This window comes from Mchenga conophoros, linkage group LG13, assembly GCF_057382185.1.
Source record: "Mchenga conophoros isolate Kocher_MC1m ecotype Shallow Benthic linkage group LG13, M_conophoros_male_GT1.1, whole genome shotgun sequence".
Classification (NCBI taxonomy): Eukaryota; Metazoa; Chordata; class Actinopteri; order Cichliformes; family Cichlidae; genus Mchenga; species Mchenga conophoros.
In genome coordinates, this window is record NC_140538.1 from 5,362,861 (window position 1) to 5,381,197 (window position 18,337).

The 18,337-nt window shown below is 40.3% G+C and overlaps 1 protein-coding gene across 4 annotated transcripts in view; it reads right to left on the bottom strand.

Annotated features, from left to right (window-relative positions):
- The window catches only part of atrnl1a (attractin-like 1a), a 325,280-nt gene that overhangs the window by 180,894 nt on the left and 126,049 nt on the right, over nt 1-18,337 (bottom strand). For all 4 annotated transcript variants that reach the window (XM_085296143.1, XM_085296141.1, XM_085296142.1 and 1 more), the window contains one exon: nt 3,271-3,323. In XM_085296143.1, the coding sequence (XP_085152269.1) occupies nt 3,271-3,323 (53 nt within the window). The remainder of the gene's footprint in view (nt 1-3,270; nt 3,324-18,337) is intronic.

Here is an 18,337-nt window from a genome sequence, read left to right on the forward strand (position 1 = left end):
AGCAATTCCATGAAGCTCTCTTCACAGTGATGTTGAGCTAATCTGAAGGCCACATGAAGTTTGCAGTCTGTACTGATTAACTCTGCAGAAAGTTGGTGCCCTCTGCACACTATGCACCTCAGCATCCGCCGACCCCGCTTAAGTGACCTACCACTTTGTGGCTGATGTGCTTTTGTTCTCAATCGCTTCCACTTTGTTATAATACTGCTAACAGCTGATTGTGTTATATTTAGTAGTGAATACCACGCTGGAATTCACAGAGCATGTAATTCAATCATGTTTGTAGAAGCGGTCTGCATGCCTGGGTGCTTAACTCTTTACACCTGTGGCTATGGAAGTGATCAAAACACCTGATTTTAATAGTTTTAATTGATAAGTGAATAATTTTGCCAGTATAGAGTATATGTACAAGACGATAACTTATTTTTTCCTATTTAAAATCCTCAAAAAAGCTACTGAATGTACCTTCAAAGCAAACTGCCCTCTTTCCAGGCAAAAATAACTGCAGTGTGATCAAACTGTTTAACAATAAATAATTAATTTCCAAAATCTTAGCTGGTTTGTTTCTTTAACTGACTGTTGCCTTTCCTTGAAGGGCACAATGGTGCAAACCGCTCAGTCAAAGCATATCACGATAAAAGTTTTCCAGCAGCAAAGGTGAGAGTATGCCGCTATCCTTTCTTCAACAGACCTTGTTTTGCGATCAAAGGCATTTCTGATGTTACCAGTGCAATTGATGGCATGACTCTTCTGATTGCTGTATCCTTTCAAGCCTCCCTCATTGAAACAATGATAGCCTCACTCAAACTAGAGGGTTATTGACATTGACAGGACTTGAACTTGATTGTAGTGTGTTACAATATAAGAAGCGATGATGGCAATTCATAGACTGAACGTGTGTATGTATTTATGCACAAGTGGCTGCGAGAGAGACAGAGAAGATGCAGACTGAGTGAGAATGGTTGTGTGCCACAAAACATCTGTTTTGTCTGCAGCATTCCTCCTTCGTTTGCCCTTTGAAAGGAAAACCAGCAATTTGTTGCAAATGAGATAAGTCAATGTGATCCTTGCTAGCATCTGGAAGCAGGAAAACAAAGTTGTGGAGCGGAACAAAACTTTGTTTCTTTATCCATTTCAAAAGTAGGAAAATATTTGCAACCAACTGTTACACAAAGATGGTGTTCGCGGTTTCTTTTTCAAAACTTCAATATATGAGTCCAACTACTGAGAGATGGTTATGGAATATTTCTACATTTGCCCCAGACATGCAGTAGATATGATGCTTTTGTGGTCAAGCAAATAAATAACAATAACTGGACCCTCTCTCACAATCAAAAGTGAGGCACATATTGGTGTTAAAATTGGATCTGACTCTTATTTTATGAGAAAACCTTCAGGTTCATACCATGTTTTTGCTCACGAGAGGGCAAAACAACACAGTGATGCAGTTATTTCAATACTAACATCTACCAAAAGGTTTACTACCAACTAAGAATGTCCATTTTGAGCCAAAAGTACTGGATAGACAGATATTCGCTGGAAAATATTTAACTACTCTTTGAAAATCAATCACCCCACTAGACTCTCAAATGAATGTATAGTTGTGGTAAACCTGCTACATGACATGCTAGGAAGGAAGGAAGTGTGATTCTCTGTCAGGGCCAGAAATTTGATTTGAAAATTCAATTTTAAGGGATATAACCAAAGCTTCATTTGCATTTTACCTAAATAGGGTCATGTTTTCTTGAAGAGATTCATCTTCTTTTGACTGCTCTGCTCCGTTTAGAGGTCATAGTGGAGTTTAGAGGCAACCTGTTTATAGCAGGTCTCACTATCATCCTATAAACCTTGCCCTTCACTCTTGCTGCTGTGCTTCTGTCACAAATCACCCCTGATACTTGTCTCCACCCATTCCACCCTGTCTGCACTCTCTTTGAATAGTTGGAACCACATATTTAAATTCATCTACTTTTACTAGTCCTCGCAGCCTGTTAGACCTGTCCTCCTCTCATTTCCACATGTATTCTCTCTTGCTTCTATTCTCTCCAGTTCATACCTCCATCGTTCTAGGCTCACTTTCACATGCTCCCAGCTCTCACTACAGCTCACAACATCATCTGAATCATAGTCCACGAGAGCCCTTCCAGGCCTTTCTGTCAACCTGTCCATCATCATTTCCATCATTTTTTATTTATTTATTTATTTATTTTTTGCTCTCTTGGCTCTTCGCACTTTTCTCCTTCTCCCTCTCCCTTATCTTTCCTGCTTGGTTTCTCATGTCTTTTGCATAGTCTCGCTTATTCTCTAAGCCTCAAAGAGTTTCTCAGTCTTGTTCTCGAAAACCTAAAGAATTATGGATTTGATCAACTGGTCCCGTAACGGAATTGACACCTTCCTGGGCTTGGGAGAGCCCGATTGTCCTGCGGAGACGTTTGCTGCCGGACACGCATTGGTCGGTTGCGTTGTGTGTCTGCCGACACTCTCGATGGAGGACATTGAACGACATCTACCAATCTTTTTTCCCCTCATCTTTCCTCATGTTGTGCATTTTCCATTGTTATACCTCTCTGACCTGTCTTCCCCATGTGATGTTTGTGTAATGTATGCATGGTAAGATGGCGCTGGCACGGCTGGCAGCCTTAACCCAATTTCGCTCGGGATGAATAAAGTATTATCAGTCTATCAGTCACTGCAAACAAGAAGATTCTCAGGGCAGATCGTGATGTAAACCCAGCCTGTGGCTGTGGTTCATCAACTGCATCCCTCTGTAGTTACTACAGCTCTGTTTGCTCATAGAGATTAAATCAGTTAACATTCTAGATACAACTGGTAAACAACAATGCAAATTTGTATTCAAGTTACAATCAATTTTTCACCAAAATGCTATGAAATGTACTTAATGACACTTCTAAGCTGTACTGAAAGTCACCCTTTGGCATAGCTACAGTATGTGTGATTGATAAAGCTAATCACTAATTTCCACATTTGCCCAACTGAAGTGTATGTCCATTGCAGTAAGTTTCAACAAAGTTCAAATAAAGCAAGTTTCTTTTACTTTATTAAATTAAGTAATTACTTAAGATTATTACTCTGTGGTCACGTAAAATAATGAAAACTAACAGGGTTTGTGTCCGCTTCCTGGACGCTTTCCTTTCTTTTTGGAGACACAAAATGAAACGAAACATGCACACAGACTGACATATTTACCAAGGTAAGAATGGATGTGCGCAGGCGAGGGAGACTCAGGTGTATCGGTGGCGGGATACTTACAATAACAGGTTCCTCGAAGGGGGTTACCAAGGTAACGGTTCTCTGAGTCACATCTGCAACAACACAGAAAAAGAGACCGGTACAAAGAAAAGAATAAGTGAGACAAAGAATAATAGCATCTGCATTCAACGCAGCTTGAGTTTGCATGAAGTTTTTCAAATCAAATCAAATCACTTTTATTGTCACATCACATGTGCAGGCACACTGGCACAGCACATGCGAGTGAAATTCTTGTGTGCGAGCCCCACAAGCAACAGAGATGTGCAAACACAACAACACAAACGAGCAAAATACAAGAATGGCCAACCTGAAACTAATAAATATATGTACAATATATAATAGTGTATGCATTTCTGGATGTGTATACTAAATATTTTCCTACGTGTGTGTGTGTGTGTGTGTGTGTGTGTGTGTACACATTTTTACAAATTAAATAGTAAAAAAAATAAAATAAAATAATAATAATAATAATAATAATAATAATAAAATATATAAAATATACAGAGTTGAATATGTGCAAAACAAGTGGCATTTATATACAGTGTGGAGTGCATAATGTTGAAGTTCCAGTAGTGAAGCTGAGGTGTCTATGACGTGTTCAGCAGTCTGATGGCCTGATGGAAAAAGCTGTCTCTCAGTCTGCTGGTACGGGACCGGATGCTGCAGAACCTCCTTCCTGATGGAAGCAGTCTGAACAGTTTATGGCTGGGGTGACTGGAGTCCTTAATGATCCTCCCCGCTTTCCTCAGGCAGCGCTTCCTGTAGATGTCTTGGAGGGAGGGAAGCTCACCTCCAATTATCCGTTCAGAGCACCGCACTACTCGCTGGAGAGCTTTGCAGTTGTAGGCGGTGCTGTTGCCATACCAGGTGGTGATGCATCCAGTGAGGATGCTCTCAATGGCACAGCGATAGAAGGTCCTGAGGATGCGGGGGCTCATGCCGAATCTTTTCAGTCTCCTGAGAAAGAAGAGGCGCTGCTGCGCCTTCTTCACTGTTTTGTTTGTGTGTACTGACCACGTAAGATCCTCAGCCAGGTGTACACCAAGGAACCGGAAGCTGCTCACTCTCTCCACAGCAGCGCCGTTGATGGTGATGGGGGTGTGTACTTCTCTGCACCTCCGGAAGTCCACTATCAACTCCTTTGTCTTTGCGACGTTGAGGGTGAGATGGTTGTCTTGACACCAGTGGGTCAGGGCGCTGACCTCCTCCCTGTAAGCCGTCTCATCACCGTTGGTGATAAGACCCACCACTGTAGTGTCGTCCGCAAACTTCACAATGATGTTGGAGCTGTTAGTGGCTGTGCAGTCGTAGGTGTAGAGTGAGTACAGGAGAGGGCTCAGTACACACCCCTGTGGAGCACCAGTGTTCAGTGTGATGGGGGATGAGGTGATGCTGCCCAGTCTGACCACCTGGCGTCTGTCAGACAGGAAGCTAAGGATCCAGCTGCAGAGGGAGCTGCTCAGTCCTAGATCCTGTAGTTTCCTGTCCAGCTTCGAGGGAACGATGGTATTGAATGCTGAGCTGTAATCTACAAACAGCATCCTCACATACGTGTCTCTCTTCTCCAGGTGTGACAGGGCAGTGTGTAGTGTCAGGGCTATGGCATCATCAGTGGACCTGTTGTGGCGGTATGCAAACTGTAGAGGGTCCAGTGAGTCGGGTAGTGCAGAGCAGATGAAGTCCCTGACCAGCTTCTCGAAGCATTTGCTTACAATGGGGGTCAGGGCTACAGGTCGCCAGTCGTTCAATGAGGGGATGGTGGAGGATTTGGGTACAGGGACGATGGTGGCCATTTTGAAGCAGGCTGGGACTACAGACAGAGAGAGGGAAAGGTTGAAGATGTGCGTGAACACTCCAGCCAGCTGAGCCGCGCATGACCTGAGGACGCGGCCGGGAATCCCGTCCGGACCAGTAGCTTTGCGTGCGTTCACCTTCCTGAAGCACTTCCGCACATCTTCCTCAGACACAGTGTGCGCACTGACGTCATCCGCGGTGCGCACACTGTCCGGTCTCATGGTGTTTTTGTCTTAAAGTGTGTGTGTGTGTGTGTGTGTGTGTGTGTGTGTGTGTGTGTGTGTGTGTGTGTGTCTCGTCTTCTGCCAGCTTTTTGTGAGGCCAATTCCCCCGATAATTCTCTCTAATCAGCTGCGTGCTATTTCCCAGAGCCTCACAGACTCACGCATACAAGCAGGCATGCATAATTACCAAAAATAAAACCTCAAACTATAACGCTGATGAGAGAGCCAGTTTCTTCAAAAGTCTTCAGTGTCTCCACATCCTAAAGAATTTCATGCACATGCACGAGAAACAGTGGGTCACCAGGTTAGATTTCTGAACAAACTGAACAAATGTGGCGGATTTGTATGCAAACAGAGGCCCAGCTCAATCCAAGTCCAAAGGAAACTGCTCAAGGTGTCCTTTTGGCTTCACTTCCATTATATAAAAAAAGCTGTTTTGGCAACCTTAACAGTAAACTGGGTCTAGACTGGGTCTAGAGAGTATTTTAAATTCAGGGAATTTAAAATAGAAAGTAGCTCGTCCACAGAAGGACTGGTAGCTCCCCTTACGATAAGGGTTCAGATCGCGCGAACAGGTGTGAAATGTGTGTGTTTAGTTAGTTTGTTTGTTTGCTTGTTTTAATCAATTTTAAATCATGCTTTTTATTTGTTTTTGTTTCTAATGTCTCTGTAAAGCACTTTGAATCACCTTGTTGTTGAATTGTGCTATACAAATAAATTTGCCTTGCCTTGCCTAAATCAGACACAAAGCCACAAACAGGGCACAAACTGTGCCTCCCTCATAAGCCGAAGAGCTAAACAGAGAACAAATCTGCACTATTAGATGCCCTGGGATGAGAACACACTGGAAATCCATACAAAAACACATCACTTGAAAAGACAACGTTGAAAAGCAACTGCTGCACTCAGATCCATAGCTGGGACAATAGCGTAGCTGTTCTCGATCACGCTTTAGAGTACCACGTCAGCTCAAACAACTGTTCGGGTTTGGCTGGGGTGGAAAACTTTGGAACAACCTTGTTTATCTTTTGTGTTTTTGTATTTAACGATTACCTAGATAAGACAGGATGTTAACTGGTCAGACAGACTGGCCAGCTACAGCCTGTAAAGTGGAATCAGTTCAGCATTATCCATTATAGAGAAAAAGAATGCTTCTGGATAAGAAAGTAAAACGTCCAGGTCAGTCAGAGTGGTTTGCGACAGGTAGCTCAAGTACATCACACTACACATAGCACATATTATCATTTTTACGGATATAAATAAAAATTATTTGAGTATCACTCAGAGAAGGTGCCCGTGGACCAATAAACTTTCACAGACAGAATGATAGCAAGTTGTGGTAATTATGGCAAATGTAAATTCTGCTACAATGGTTGTGACGGATTAGTAATGACAGATTAATCTATCAAAAACTGACCAGAGGATGAACTTCTTCAATTATAATAAATATAAAATTCACAAGACTTGTAGAAGAGCTCAGACAAAACATTAGGCAAGCAACAGACACTGACAGTGTTTTGCTATCTTTCAAGACTGATATTGAAGTAGACAGACTTTTAAAAGCACAGTGCTTTATGGTAAATACTACCTCTTTCAAATGTGACTCAAAGGTTCGATCTGTACTCTTCTAGGTCACTCAGATTGAAATTTCTGTCTTGGATTGTCTGGGCTGACTCTAATCAAGGTCCCTGAGTGGAAAGCAAAGAAGGAAACATATTCGTCATATTTTTGACAATGGCAAGAGACAAACACCCTGACATTTCACTTTTCAGACAACAGCCACTGTCATTGTGGACGTATTTTCCAAAAAGCATTGTGACACAATAAATTGTTTATCAGGGTCTGTGTTTCACTTTTTATCTGGACTTCATTTGACATTTAGGCGGATTCACTGTGACCAAAAAGACTTTTAACATCTTTTTAAAATGCATGCATCATCTGTTGATGGGCGGTAATTGGCTGTTGCTGACATCTGTGACCTTTAGGTCCACAAAAAGTCCCTAAAAACTAAAAAAAAAAAAAATCAAACATAAACAGAGAATTAATGTATGTTTTAAGTTCGTAAGTAGAAGTAATAGAAGAAAAACGTCAGAGTTACAGGTTTTATTCTGTTATCATCAGGAAATGATGTGCATACTTTTAAAGCCATTAAAGTGCCAAGATGGATGATGTGTACCTGAAGCAGCTTAGGCCACAGATAAGTAAATTATTGCCTGGCAGAACAGAACAAAAGCTACAGTTATTAAACTCCCAGTGCAGGCTCAGTGGAAAAGGAACCGTAAAAAATGTGATAAGAGCAAATATAATTGTTATTATAATGCCAAGGCTTTCAAGGCTCTTTGCATCACCGTGAGGGAGTGAAAAATCTCTTTTGTGTCAGTGGGTGAGTGGCTCTATAGGACATTCATTTGGAAGACTTTAAAATGAAAAACAATAAGGTGTTTACTGATATTGCAATGACTTGATGAATCCTGTATTTTGACCAGAGAGAGCGAGAAAGCAAACCAGCTGCTATCAAATGCAGCTTACTGACAAGCTTTGCCAAATATGGTCAATGAATCATCCAAAGAGCTCCACAGAACAATGAGTGATTCATAGTGCAACAGATTAAGGAGGGAGGGTTCAACAACACAGACAGTTAGTGGGAAGAAAATAGAGCCTAAAAAGAACATTCAAGAGTACAATGGGCGAGGGGGGGCTACATGAACAAGAAGGCGAGAGCAGGTCGAGTTTACAGCTGGTCTTTATGAATTCTTCTGTAGCGCTGCAGCAGGTCACAGAGCTATGCTGGATGCTGAATATTTCATTCTTCTATAAACCCTGGCCAAGGACGTGGCCTTAAACCATAGCAGCTTCACGGAGCTTTTATCCTGAATCAGGAGTTTAGGACAACAATAAAACAAGAAACAGCAACAAGATTCTTCTCTAATAAATTAGAGGAAAAGCCCTCTCAGACTTTAAACAGATAAACAATGGTTCCCAAGTACCCGTGAAACAGTATGGATTCAAACGATACTTTTCAAAAAGCAACTTGGTGTCAGTTGTTCCATTTAGGAGACTAGTAGAGTGGGCTGTAGATGTGCCCTGCCTATAAATAAAGACACACAAATCCCGGTTACAGCTCCGCTCATTAAAAACTGATTGGTGTGAACCATGTCTCGATCACAAAAACCTTCACAGGACCTTACAAGAAGCAATTTAAAGATGTATGAAGCTGGAAAAGACCCAAAAAGCATTTCTAAAAACTATATATTGTCTATAATTGAAGTAAATACAGGACAGCTGCAATCTTTAGGAGAAGGCATGATGTACACAATATACAATCCTTGAAAAGGTGAAGATGAAATAAAGTAACAACAAAACCTGCACCTGCAGACATTTCTATAACTTGGTAAAAATCATACTGAAAAAGAATTCTACCCAGGACACGGAAGGAAACAGAAGAAATGACTGCTTAAAAAATTAATCCATTAATTAAAACAGATGTCAAGTTTGTGAAGCACCACCTGGATGTTCCACAACACCACAATGTTCTGTTTAAACAACACTCATTTGGAGAAAAAGGCATGGCACACCAATGCCAGGAACTGAGCCAAACTGAAGCATGGTGGAGGTAGCATTATGATTTGGGACCATGTTGGAAAATCAGTAAGACAACAATAAATTCATAATTTTAAGAAACAATATCAGAGCAGGAGTCCAAGACCTAATGTTAAGGACAGCCTGAGTGGTGCAACAAGATATTGACCCAAAAGTACCAAAGAAAAGCAAAAACGCGATTAGCTTTTGGGTGTAATTACCAAGTCAAGATCCAAGTTCAGTCAGATGCTTTTAGTTTTTTTTATGTATATTTTTGTTTGTTTTTTTCCCTTGCAAATGCACATGTAATCAAACACAGAGCCTGAAGCAGGAAGTCTGGGTTAACCCTGATTAGGTTTCTGGATAACCAAGAAAATCTGGATTTGTTGAACCTGCTTCACAGTACCGCCCTCTGTATTATTTGTTCAAAACCACTTAAATGAGCAAGACTCTATTACATATAGACCACCAGATATGATGTGGATGGAGAAAAAAAAAACATAAGAATCAAATACACCCCCCACCCAGTCTCTGAGACTAGAAGCCAAAGCAAAGTGGAGCACAAGGAAGGTGAAGTGCCCTTCTTAAAAGGAGAACTGAAGCTTAAGAGAGGATGAAAGAGGCTTATTAAAAAGTGTTGAATCCAGAGAAGAGACTTGGTAAATGGAGCTGCGTCATCTCAAGAGGACTCTGTGACTTTAAAAGCTTTGGAGTCGCTCCCAGCCAACTGCCACAAAGGAATGAATATAGTAAGCCTATATCAGCACAAGGAGATTTACTGTGATAAACACAATGTCATAAATTGCCTTGGGCCTTTATCTGAAGCCAAATATGATTTTAAAAGTACTTTCACTCATTTTAATCATAGTTTTCTTCTTTTAAGCTGTGGTTATATTTCCAAATATTTTCAATTTTGCTTCTCTACCCACAACGTAGGTTAGAGATTCATTCCAACTACTTACAATAGCTGCTCTGAAGAATATGTTAGCTGGTACAAGAAGCATGAACCTGCCCTACTCTGCCTTCTTACAAAATTTACTCTTGGATTTAACCACCGTTATTTCATGATGTGGCACTGTGTTCACTCTGCACTCACTTTTATCAAACAAATGCTCTGCAAGGCCGGACACAGCGGAGGCCAAAATGGAGAGAGCTTTCCTTTTAGACGAGGCTGTTTTGTGCCGTTCTCGCCTCACAAAATAAAGTTGTGAGTGACTGGTCCTTTAATACTGAAAGCACTTTTGTCCTATTTTTTTGTATTTTCAATTCAAGCAGAACATTTCTGCAGCAAAGTGGAAAAAAATGGTCATGTATGTTTTTGAAAAAACACAAATGCAAACAGATTTTATGGTTTTGTGAGCGAGTTTGGATTAATTTTAATTAGCGGTGTTGTCATTCTGGGTGCAGTTCCGAGTTAGTTACGAACAGAAATCATGCAATTAAATTAGTCATTAATCTAATTGTTGATCAAAAAAAAAGGGGCACCTATAAAAATAGTATTTTCAAAACATATATTCTGTTGCTCTGGATCTTTTTGCAGCGCAGGAATATCGTCTTTTGGGACAAATTCAAGTGCGACCCCAATTATAGATAGGATGGCTTTGAAGTAGCTGTCTCTACTTGTAGGCTGCATTTGGTGATATGAGCTCAGATTTTTAACGTTGTTTCTTCTAAAAAGTTTGTCACCAGCAGCATATGCACAGAAACATCTCTTGTGGAGGACTTTCCTGCTTCATCTCCTCTATTCAAAACATGAATACTACTTTCATATATTTAAAAAAAAAGTTATATTATTATATTTGTAAAAAGGGGAAGGATTGTTGCTAATAATCTTGAATAAAAAAAATACACAGTCTCCAAAAGTTGATTTTGTTCTTCTGGACGTAGCGTTTTCAGTGGGAGAAACGCTTCGTCACTCATCCAAGTGACTTCTTCAGTCTCAGCTGACTGCAGGTTTCCCCAATCTTATAAACAATCTTATAAACATTACACACTTAGCAAATTTGCTGAAGCAGCAATCAATAATGATTTTTTTAAACATGCATATATACTGAATGTTGTAACTCTTACACGCAAGAAGTTGAAAGACTTGCAAGAGGGTTAGTTTATGGGCAGAGGACGTGTTTTTCTTTTTTCTTTTTTTTTTTTTTACTCTTCAAGGGACCATAAAGTCCTGGATGCAAAGCTCCCACAAAAAGGGGACAGACACTTAAGCTGCTTAAAACAACCGTAATGGGAACAAGATAGGGGCCACACGAGACTGGAGAGCCTCATCACTTAAAACAAATGGTGACTCAGCTACACAACACACACACACACACACACACAGCAAATGACAAGTGCTGAGCTGTGATCGCCGATCTTGTAAAACTCAGCAAAGGTAAATAAAATTAAGACGAAACATTTTAGCTCATATATATTATATATATTTTTTACTATAGAAAGATGTTTTTACTGCTGGGATTTCATGGGTTTAATTATGGCAGATTATTCACAGAATAAAACAAAACAAAACAAGACAAAAAAGACCACACATGGTATTAAACTTGGGCAGTGGTTCCCAAACTTTTTTTGCTAGGTCCCCCTTTGTTTTGCAAGAAAAGTGCTAAACAATTAAGGAAATACAAGTAATCTGCAATAAATTACAGGTAGTAATAAAATAAACTACTAAGTCTTTTATGCTACGTCCACACTTATAAGGGTATTTTTGAAAACGCAGCTGTTTCGTCCACACGTTAACGGCGTTTTGAATCACTGAAAATGGAGATTTTTTTAAAACTCCTTTTTTGGAGTTTTAAAAAAAACTATCAATACATTTTTCAAAAAAATGCCTCTGTGCAAAATGGGTTTAAAAACATAAAAAAACTGTGGGATACTGTTTGTCCGGGATTTGAACCAGGGGACAAATCGTGGCAGGATCAGCCTGATATTATTTGTATCCCGCTGTAACTTTACTATATAAAGAGCTAACATCTCCAAAATGTCAGGAGTGGTTAGTCATTATGAGAAGTGTTTGTGAACTAAAAATCAAGAATGTGGGATTCTGTTTGTCCGTGATTTGAAGAGCCCAGGGGCCCGTTCTTCGTACCTCGCTTACTACATCCAAGATCAAATGACACATCCAAGATCAAATCATCGCGCTAACTCTGAGCTCGCTATTCCGGTTCTTCGAACACACCTGTTGTTGACGATTAGTATAGCTGGATGAAGTAATGTGAGATCACTGGGTGGCTTAACAGGGGCTATGCATCGATAGTAGAAACATTGATCGGCAACCCTTTGATTGGTCGGTGAAAATGTCGAAGGAGCGCGCTCGGTATTTTTCGGCAGCAGAGCAAGAACTCTTGATTGAGGGATTTCAGGAGTTTCAAAGTTTAATTAAAACGCAAGGGAACACTGCAAAGGCTGCAAAAGCAAGGAGAGAGGGCTGGCAGAAAGTTGCTGACAAATTAAACTCGTAAGTAATTTAATAATAATAATAATAATAATAATAATAATAATGGATTGGATCTATATAGCGCTTTTCAAGGCACCCAAAGCGCTTTACAATGCCACTATTCAGTCACTCTCACATTCATACACTGGTGGAGGCAGCTACAGGTGTAGCCACAGCTGCCCTGGGGCAGACTGACAGAAGCCAGGCTGCCATATCGCGCCATCGGCCCCTCTGGCCAACACCAGTAGGCGGTAGGGTAGATTTATTATATTACACTATATTATCCAATATTATATTACATTATATTACATTATATCCTCTTTCACATTAGAGCCACAACAGGACCCACTAGAACATGGGAACAAGTAAAAGTGAAATATAAGAATATTCTACAGAATGGTAATATTTATCACTTATATTGCTTTTAGTCTCTTGAAAAGAGACCCTGAAATAATCTGTTTGTTTGTTCATAACAGCAACCAAGAAAAGGGCAGAGCAAAAAAAGACAGGTGGTGGTCCTGCACCCCCTCATCAACAAGTTGGTTAAGTGAATAATACCCTCACGGGAATATCGATATCTCTCAATGAGCACACTGTCGCGCTGAGCTAAAGGATCCTGTCTGTCCCGCAATATACGCGGAATTCTGAAAACTCTGTTAGGTTTTGTATTGTTGATTGTCATTTATGCTTAGAAATATCTACTTATATATGCTTAGAGTTTTATAATTAGTTTTAGATTGGTAGAGGTTTGATCCTTGATAGTCTGCAAACCTTGTGTGCATAGAGAGCACTCTGGGAGCATGGGAGAGGTCGTACCTTCTCTTATTGTTTTATGGTAGGATTAACGTAGCTATATCTGTCTTAGTCTAAGTGCCTTTTGGCTGGCACACACACACACACACACACACACACACACACACACACACACACACACACACACACACACACACTAACAGGCAAGGTACTCTTTGTTTGTATGTAGACGTCATATGTTAATGAACCTATGCATATTCATGTAACCTCAATAAAAGAGCAGTGTTACGGGAGAACGGACGAGAGCAACTGGGGTCAAGCGAAGGAACGGTGTCTGTCCGGTTCTCTCCCGTGCACGAGAAACATGAAGAACATTGCCTACTTCGTGTCTTGCTTGCTGTGTAATTATATTGTCTTCAACGTTCCAGCGAATAGGTTCAAGCTACAAACCTATCACTGTCCTTATCAATCTTGCACCTTCCGCAATGGGTGGTTTGCGTATACGGACAGGACATGGCTGCGACAGGCTTCCCAAATCCACCTTCGCTTTTATAGCCGTGGTCTCTCATCTTGATTACACGAAGTAATTTACTATTACTACTCTAAAATATGAATTACATCTGAAATAATCAAATACATGAAATAGAATGATTAATAGTACATTTCCCTTTTTTAGGAAATGACCTGTATGTATCTGTGTGAAATCAATAAAAGGATCAAGTACTGCATTATCTTTAGTTACATTGATAATATTTATTTATGGAAAAACAGTGGTAAAATATCGCTGTTGCTTTCGTATACATGAAGCGGACATACCTGCGTGGCCGCGATCTAATCCTGTTTACATAAAGTAAACCTGCTCCCGAGCAGGTTTACGCTTACGGATCTGTTGCTATGACAGCAAGTCCCGGATGAGCTTCGGGGAACCGAACGATCCAAGATCACGCAAAATCGTCAACAATCAAATCCAGCTAACTTACTTAGCGAGGTACGAAGAACGGGCCCCAGCGCTGCTCCCGATGCAGGGAAAACTAATCCTGCAGGGGAGACCAACTTCGGCACTTGTGCAGGTGAAGCCAAAGGGCAGACATGCTTCACCATATTTTCTAGTCTTTGGCTTAGAATGAAGTTGGTTTGGTAACATATTCAGCGATGCTTCATCTCCTGCTTTGCATTTGTGTGGGCGCCCCGTGCTAGCAGTGTCCAAGTGTTTTGTTTTTTCCCCCCTTTCCACACCGCGCCCTCCCTGCAATGGCTCTGCGCCCCCCTAGGGGGCAGGCCCCACACTTTGGGAAGGTCTGAACTTGGGAATAGTAAAATATGCAAATAGGCTTTCAATGAAAGGAGCCCAGTAGAGAAGGCAAATTAAAGCCAAATCAAAATGATCAAAGAATCAAACAACACGACAAGAAAGAAATTATGGACTGTTCAATAGACTGCACATTAAAAGTGCTGACACAGACAATGGTTTGATTTTTAAAAGGTTATATATAAATTTACATTAAAACTGTAACCAAAACCAAATACTTTACAGCATGAATATCATTTATTGTGGAAGTACATACTGCTTGAAATTTTTTAAATCAATACCAATTGATTCATTGAGATTTTCACATTGCTGGAGTTTATAAACAGTTTCTTTTGTTCTTATACAAATTTGGTCATTTTATTGAAACTCTACTTCATTGAAATTCAAACAGGTGAATAATGAACCTGTTACTGAGGGACTCCCTCAACATGGTCCCTCCCACAGTTGTGTTGTTTTGAGGTTGTGTAGATATGCTCTGACAGAAATCGTAATCAGTATGACTATGACTGTGTAACAGGACTATGTAGTGCTATGACAACGCACAGTGAGTGTTAGTGTTGAAAATGGAAAGTCTCCATTTCCATGTCCGAGCTAACACTCTAAGCTAAATTTTCTAAGCTAACAATCTCATGCTCTTGATAAACTAGGTACTTGTTGCTATGTAGCTTTATCTGATTTAGAGTTCAAGTTATGGCTGATTACATATTCTTTTACACAAGTGTGCACAAATAATCATTAATCAAAGATTGCTGGAATTATCTAAAATGTACAACTAATGCATGCAACTTTTTAAAGTGAAGTTTAAAATTATTGTTATTTGGAATTTGAATCTGTATTAATGTGTCAGTGAAGATCTTGTATTGGTGTGTGTCCTGACCTGATTATGTAAATGTTGGATGCAAAATTATTGCGAAGTAAATAAAGTGAAAAAAATATAAAAGACACTCTAATCCGAGACAAAGTGACAATATCTTCATGAGCACAGAGCTGTACAAATGTACAGACACAAAAGACAAAAAAAAAAAAAAAAAGAGTCCCAACGTCTCTCTGATTCTCTGCATTTATGAATGCACTCTCTCACACAGACAAATATGCATCCACGCACCTGCTGCAACCCGAGGGTGCTTGCCATCCACCCCCGGGGGAAATTGCTTGTTCATAATCAAAACAACAAACAAATGGCCCTCTGCTTGGCACACCATTTTGGAGTGACTCAACCAAAACACCCACCGCTGTGACGGAGACACATTTACAGAGAGTAAGAGAGAAAGAGAGATGCGGCGTCAGGGCAAATCAAAGGTGAAAGCGACAGCAGCACGGTGGCTTAGTGATGCACAAGTAAACACACACAAGTGAACCTTTTCTGCTTTCAGCCCTCTGTGGAGTTTCCAACAGAATAATGAAATATCCGTGTGCACTGAAAGGAAACGTTACACGGAAAAACAAGCACAAATGCCAAATGAGCAGGTGTACTTAGGACGTATGCCCGATTCCAATTCAGCGTTTATTTAGTCCGCTTAACTGCAGCTGAGTTTTGTTCCAAATGTGCCACGTTATTAACATGATAATCAGAGTGACCCACCACATATTTAATAGCTGTTTCTATTAATAGTGGTTGACTTGATGTAGCTGAGTGATGATCGGGGTTTCCCACAGAGTCTTAGCTTGGGCAGGTTGCACATGGAAATTTGGTGATTTATTTATTTTCTTTTGACTTTTTATTCCACCTGAGACAATAATGCCAATGACTTACTAGTGGATAAACCCCTCACTCTTATTTTCAAAGTTCACTCAATGCTAACCAGCTACTGTAGCTGTGATTTCTCCTGTTTAGACTTCCCTCCAACTAAATTAACACAAGTCATTTGGTCCTACTGTACTACCTGACAGCATAAGCAAGCAGTTCCATATTTAAGCACCAGCGAAGCTAGAGTCAGAGTCTTGTCTGGGACCATTTTAAGCCTTATTTTCACTTGTTTACTTTTGTTTTTATTTATGATATAGAAATATTTGTGTTCACAAAGGCATAAACACTAGAGAGCTCCAGCTGAGATACTCTCATTAGATGAGGGATGGCAGCTACAGACACCTGACTGTCTGAGTAGCCAAAGCCCAGACAATGTGTAGTGAATATTTACTGAGTTCTTGATACAAAAACATGTCTTTTGTTTGTGCTGTAAAGATCCCCATCTGAAAATGGGAGCATATGTGGTGCTTTAACTTCCTTTTGGAGCATATACACTATAAACAGATGGATGCAGTTTACAGGTTTTAAAAGTGACGGGAACTCAAACATGACTCAAGCAAACGTCCTTTCTTCCTTTTTCATGCCATTGTTGAGCATTTTGTACATTTTAAAATTAAGAATCAGAAAGAAGAATTTTACAGGGAATGCTCATTGGCTAGCAACTTGTGATTGACAAAACACCACTTGTGACATCGAGTTTCACAACGTCACAATGGCAATGTTTAAAACACACATCTCCAAGCCTTTAAAGGGGACTTTGTAACACAGTAGATGATGCCAAAGTGGCTACATCCACCTTTTATACTGTCAGTGTTTTGAAGCAGCCACCCTCACAGACAGTTAAGGGACTGTTTTCAAGAGTTCAGCATTTGCTTCATTTTGTAACCCTGGTGCTGTTGTTTGAAATAGGAACACAAACCTCTTCACTGTTTATCAGAAAATATCAAAGTTTGTGTTGTAAAAAATGATCCTGGCCTTCAAAAGTATTATAAAATTTATTTAGCTCTGCAGGTCCATCAAAAACAACACAATTCAACAGAAACACGTTTGAAGACAAAATGCAGTTGGGAAATATTGGCAAAAATCTGTGTCTCTCTAGGTTAAGTTTCCAAGGTCACATGGGGAGGACTGTATATGAGTACAAAATGTTCTGCACGCTGACAGCAGGAAAACACTGATTAAAGTTGACAGAAAACATGTGGAGAGTCTCTGGTAGTGTGAGGGGGCAGGTGCTTTGCCCTCAGACAAAGTCATGTTCATGTCAGGAGCAGAGCTCGGGTTCAGGATTACTTAAAGGTCATGGAGAGGTTGGCAAAAGGCCGTCAGTGGTGAGGGTCAAAGTCTAAATCAGGGTCAAAATGTCACATGCAGTAGGTATGACTCAAGATGATCAGGACCCATGTGCTAGAGTTAATTTCTAGTTTTAACTGTTTGAAGGACCGAGACTGTTTAAGTACTGACACTAGATGCAAACATTAGTGTAAATGTCAAAAGAAATATGGAAGATAACACCAATAACTAATGTGACACCCTCTTCCTCCACACATAGCTGTAAGCTTCATGCATATAGTGAGGGAAGAAAAGGTAAAGGCAACAGCTACAAGAGCATGGAGGAGAAATAATGAGGAGGAAATATCATTATATAAACCATGTTTACCACCAATCATAAAAACTCATGTTGCAAATCATTTCTCTAGATGGTTATTTGTTCTGAAAATCAAAAACAATTGCCGCAGCTCTAATGAAATTAGTTAATATACTGATGTTTTGAGTGAAGTAATTGAAAAGACTGGGCAGAGAATCTATACCTGATTATTAAAATATATAACTGGTGGCAAATTATCAAACACACTCACTTAGATGACCTCAAATAATCTGAGGTATGCTATTATACTTTAAGAATAAGGGAAAGAAATCTGTCCCAGCCGGGGTTGTCTTGTCTCATCATGCTGCATGTTGTACATGGCAGACCACACAAACACCAGAGCACTCACCAGCTCTGCTTTCTACCCTCGCCTGCTAGATTTATTGATGCAGCAGTTTTCAGTCTGTCTCCGCGGCGCATTGGTCCGCCAAGCCATTTAGGATATTGTAGTGCTGCGGCGGTGCAGTCTGGCAGTCAAGGGAAAGCATGCATACACAACCCATGCACTCTTTAAACACTATTCTAGCTTTCCAATCACCCAAAATATCAAATCCTGAATCAACCTAATTTCGGCGTAATC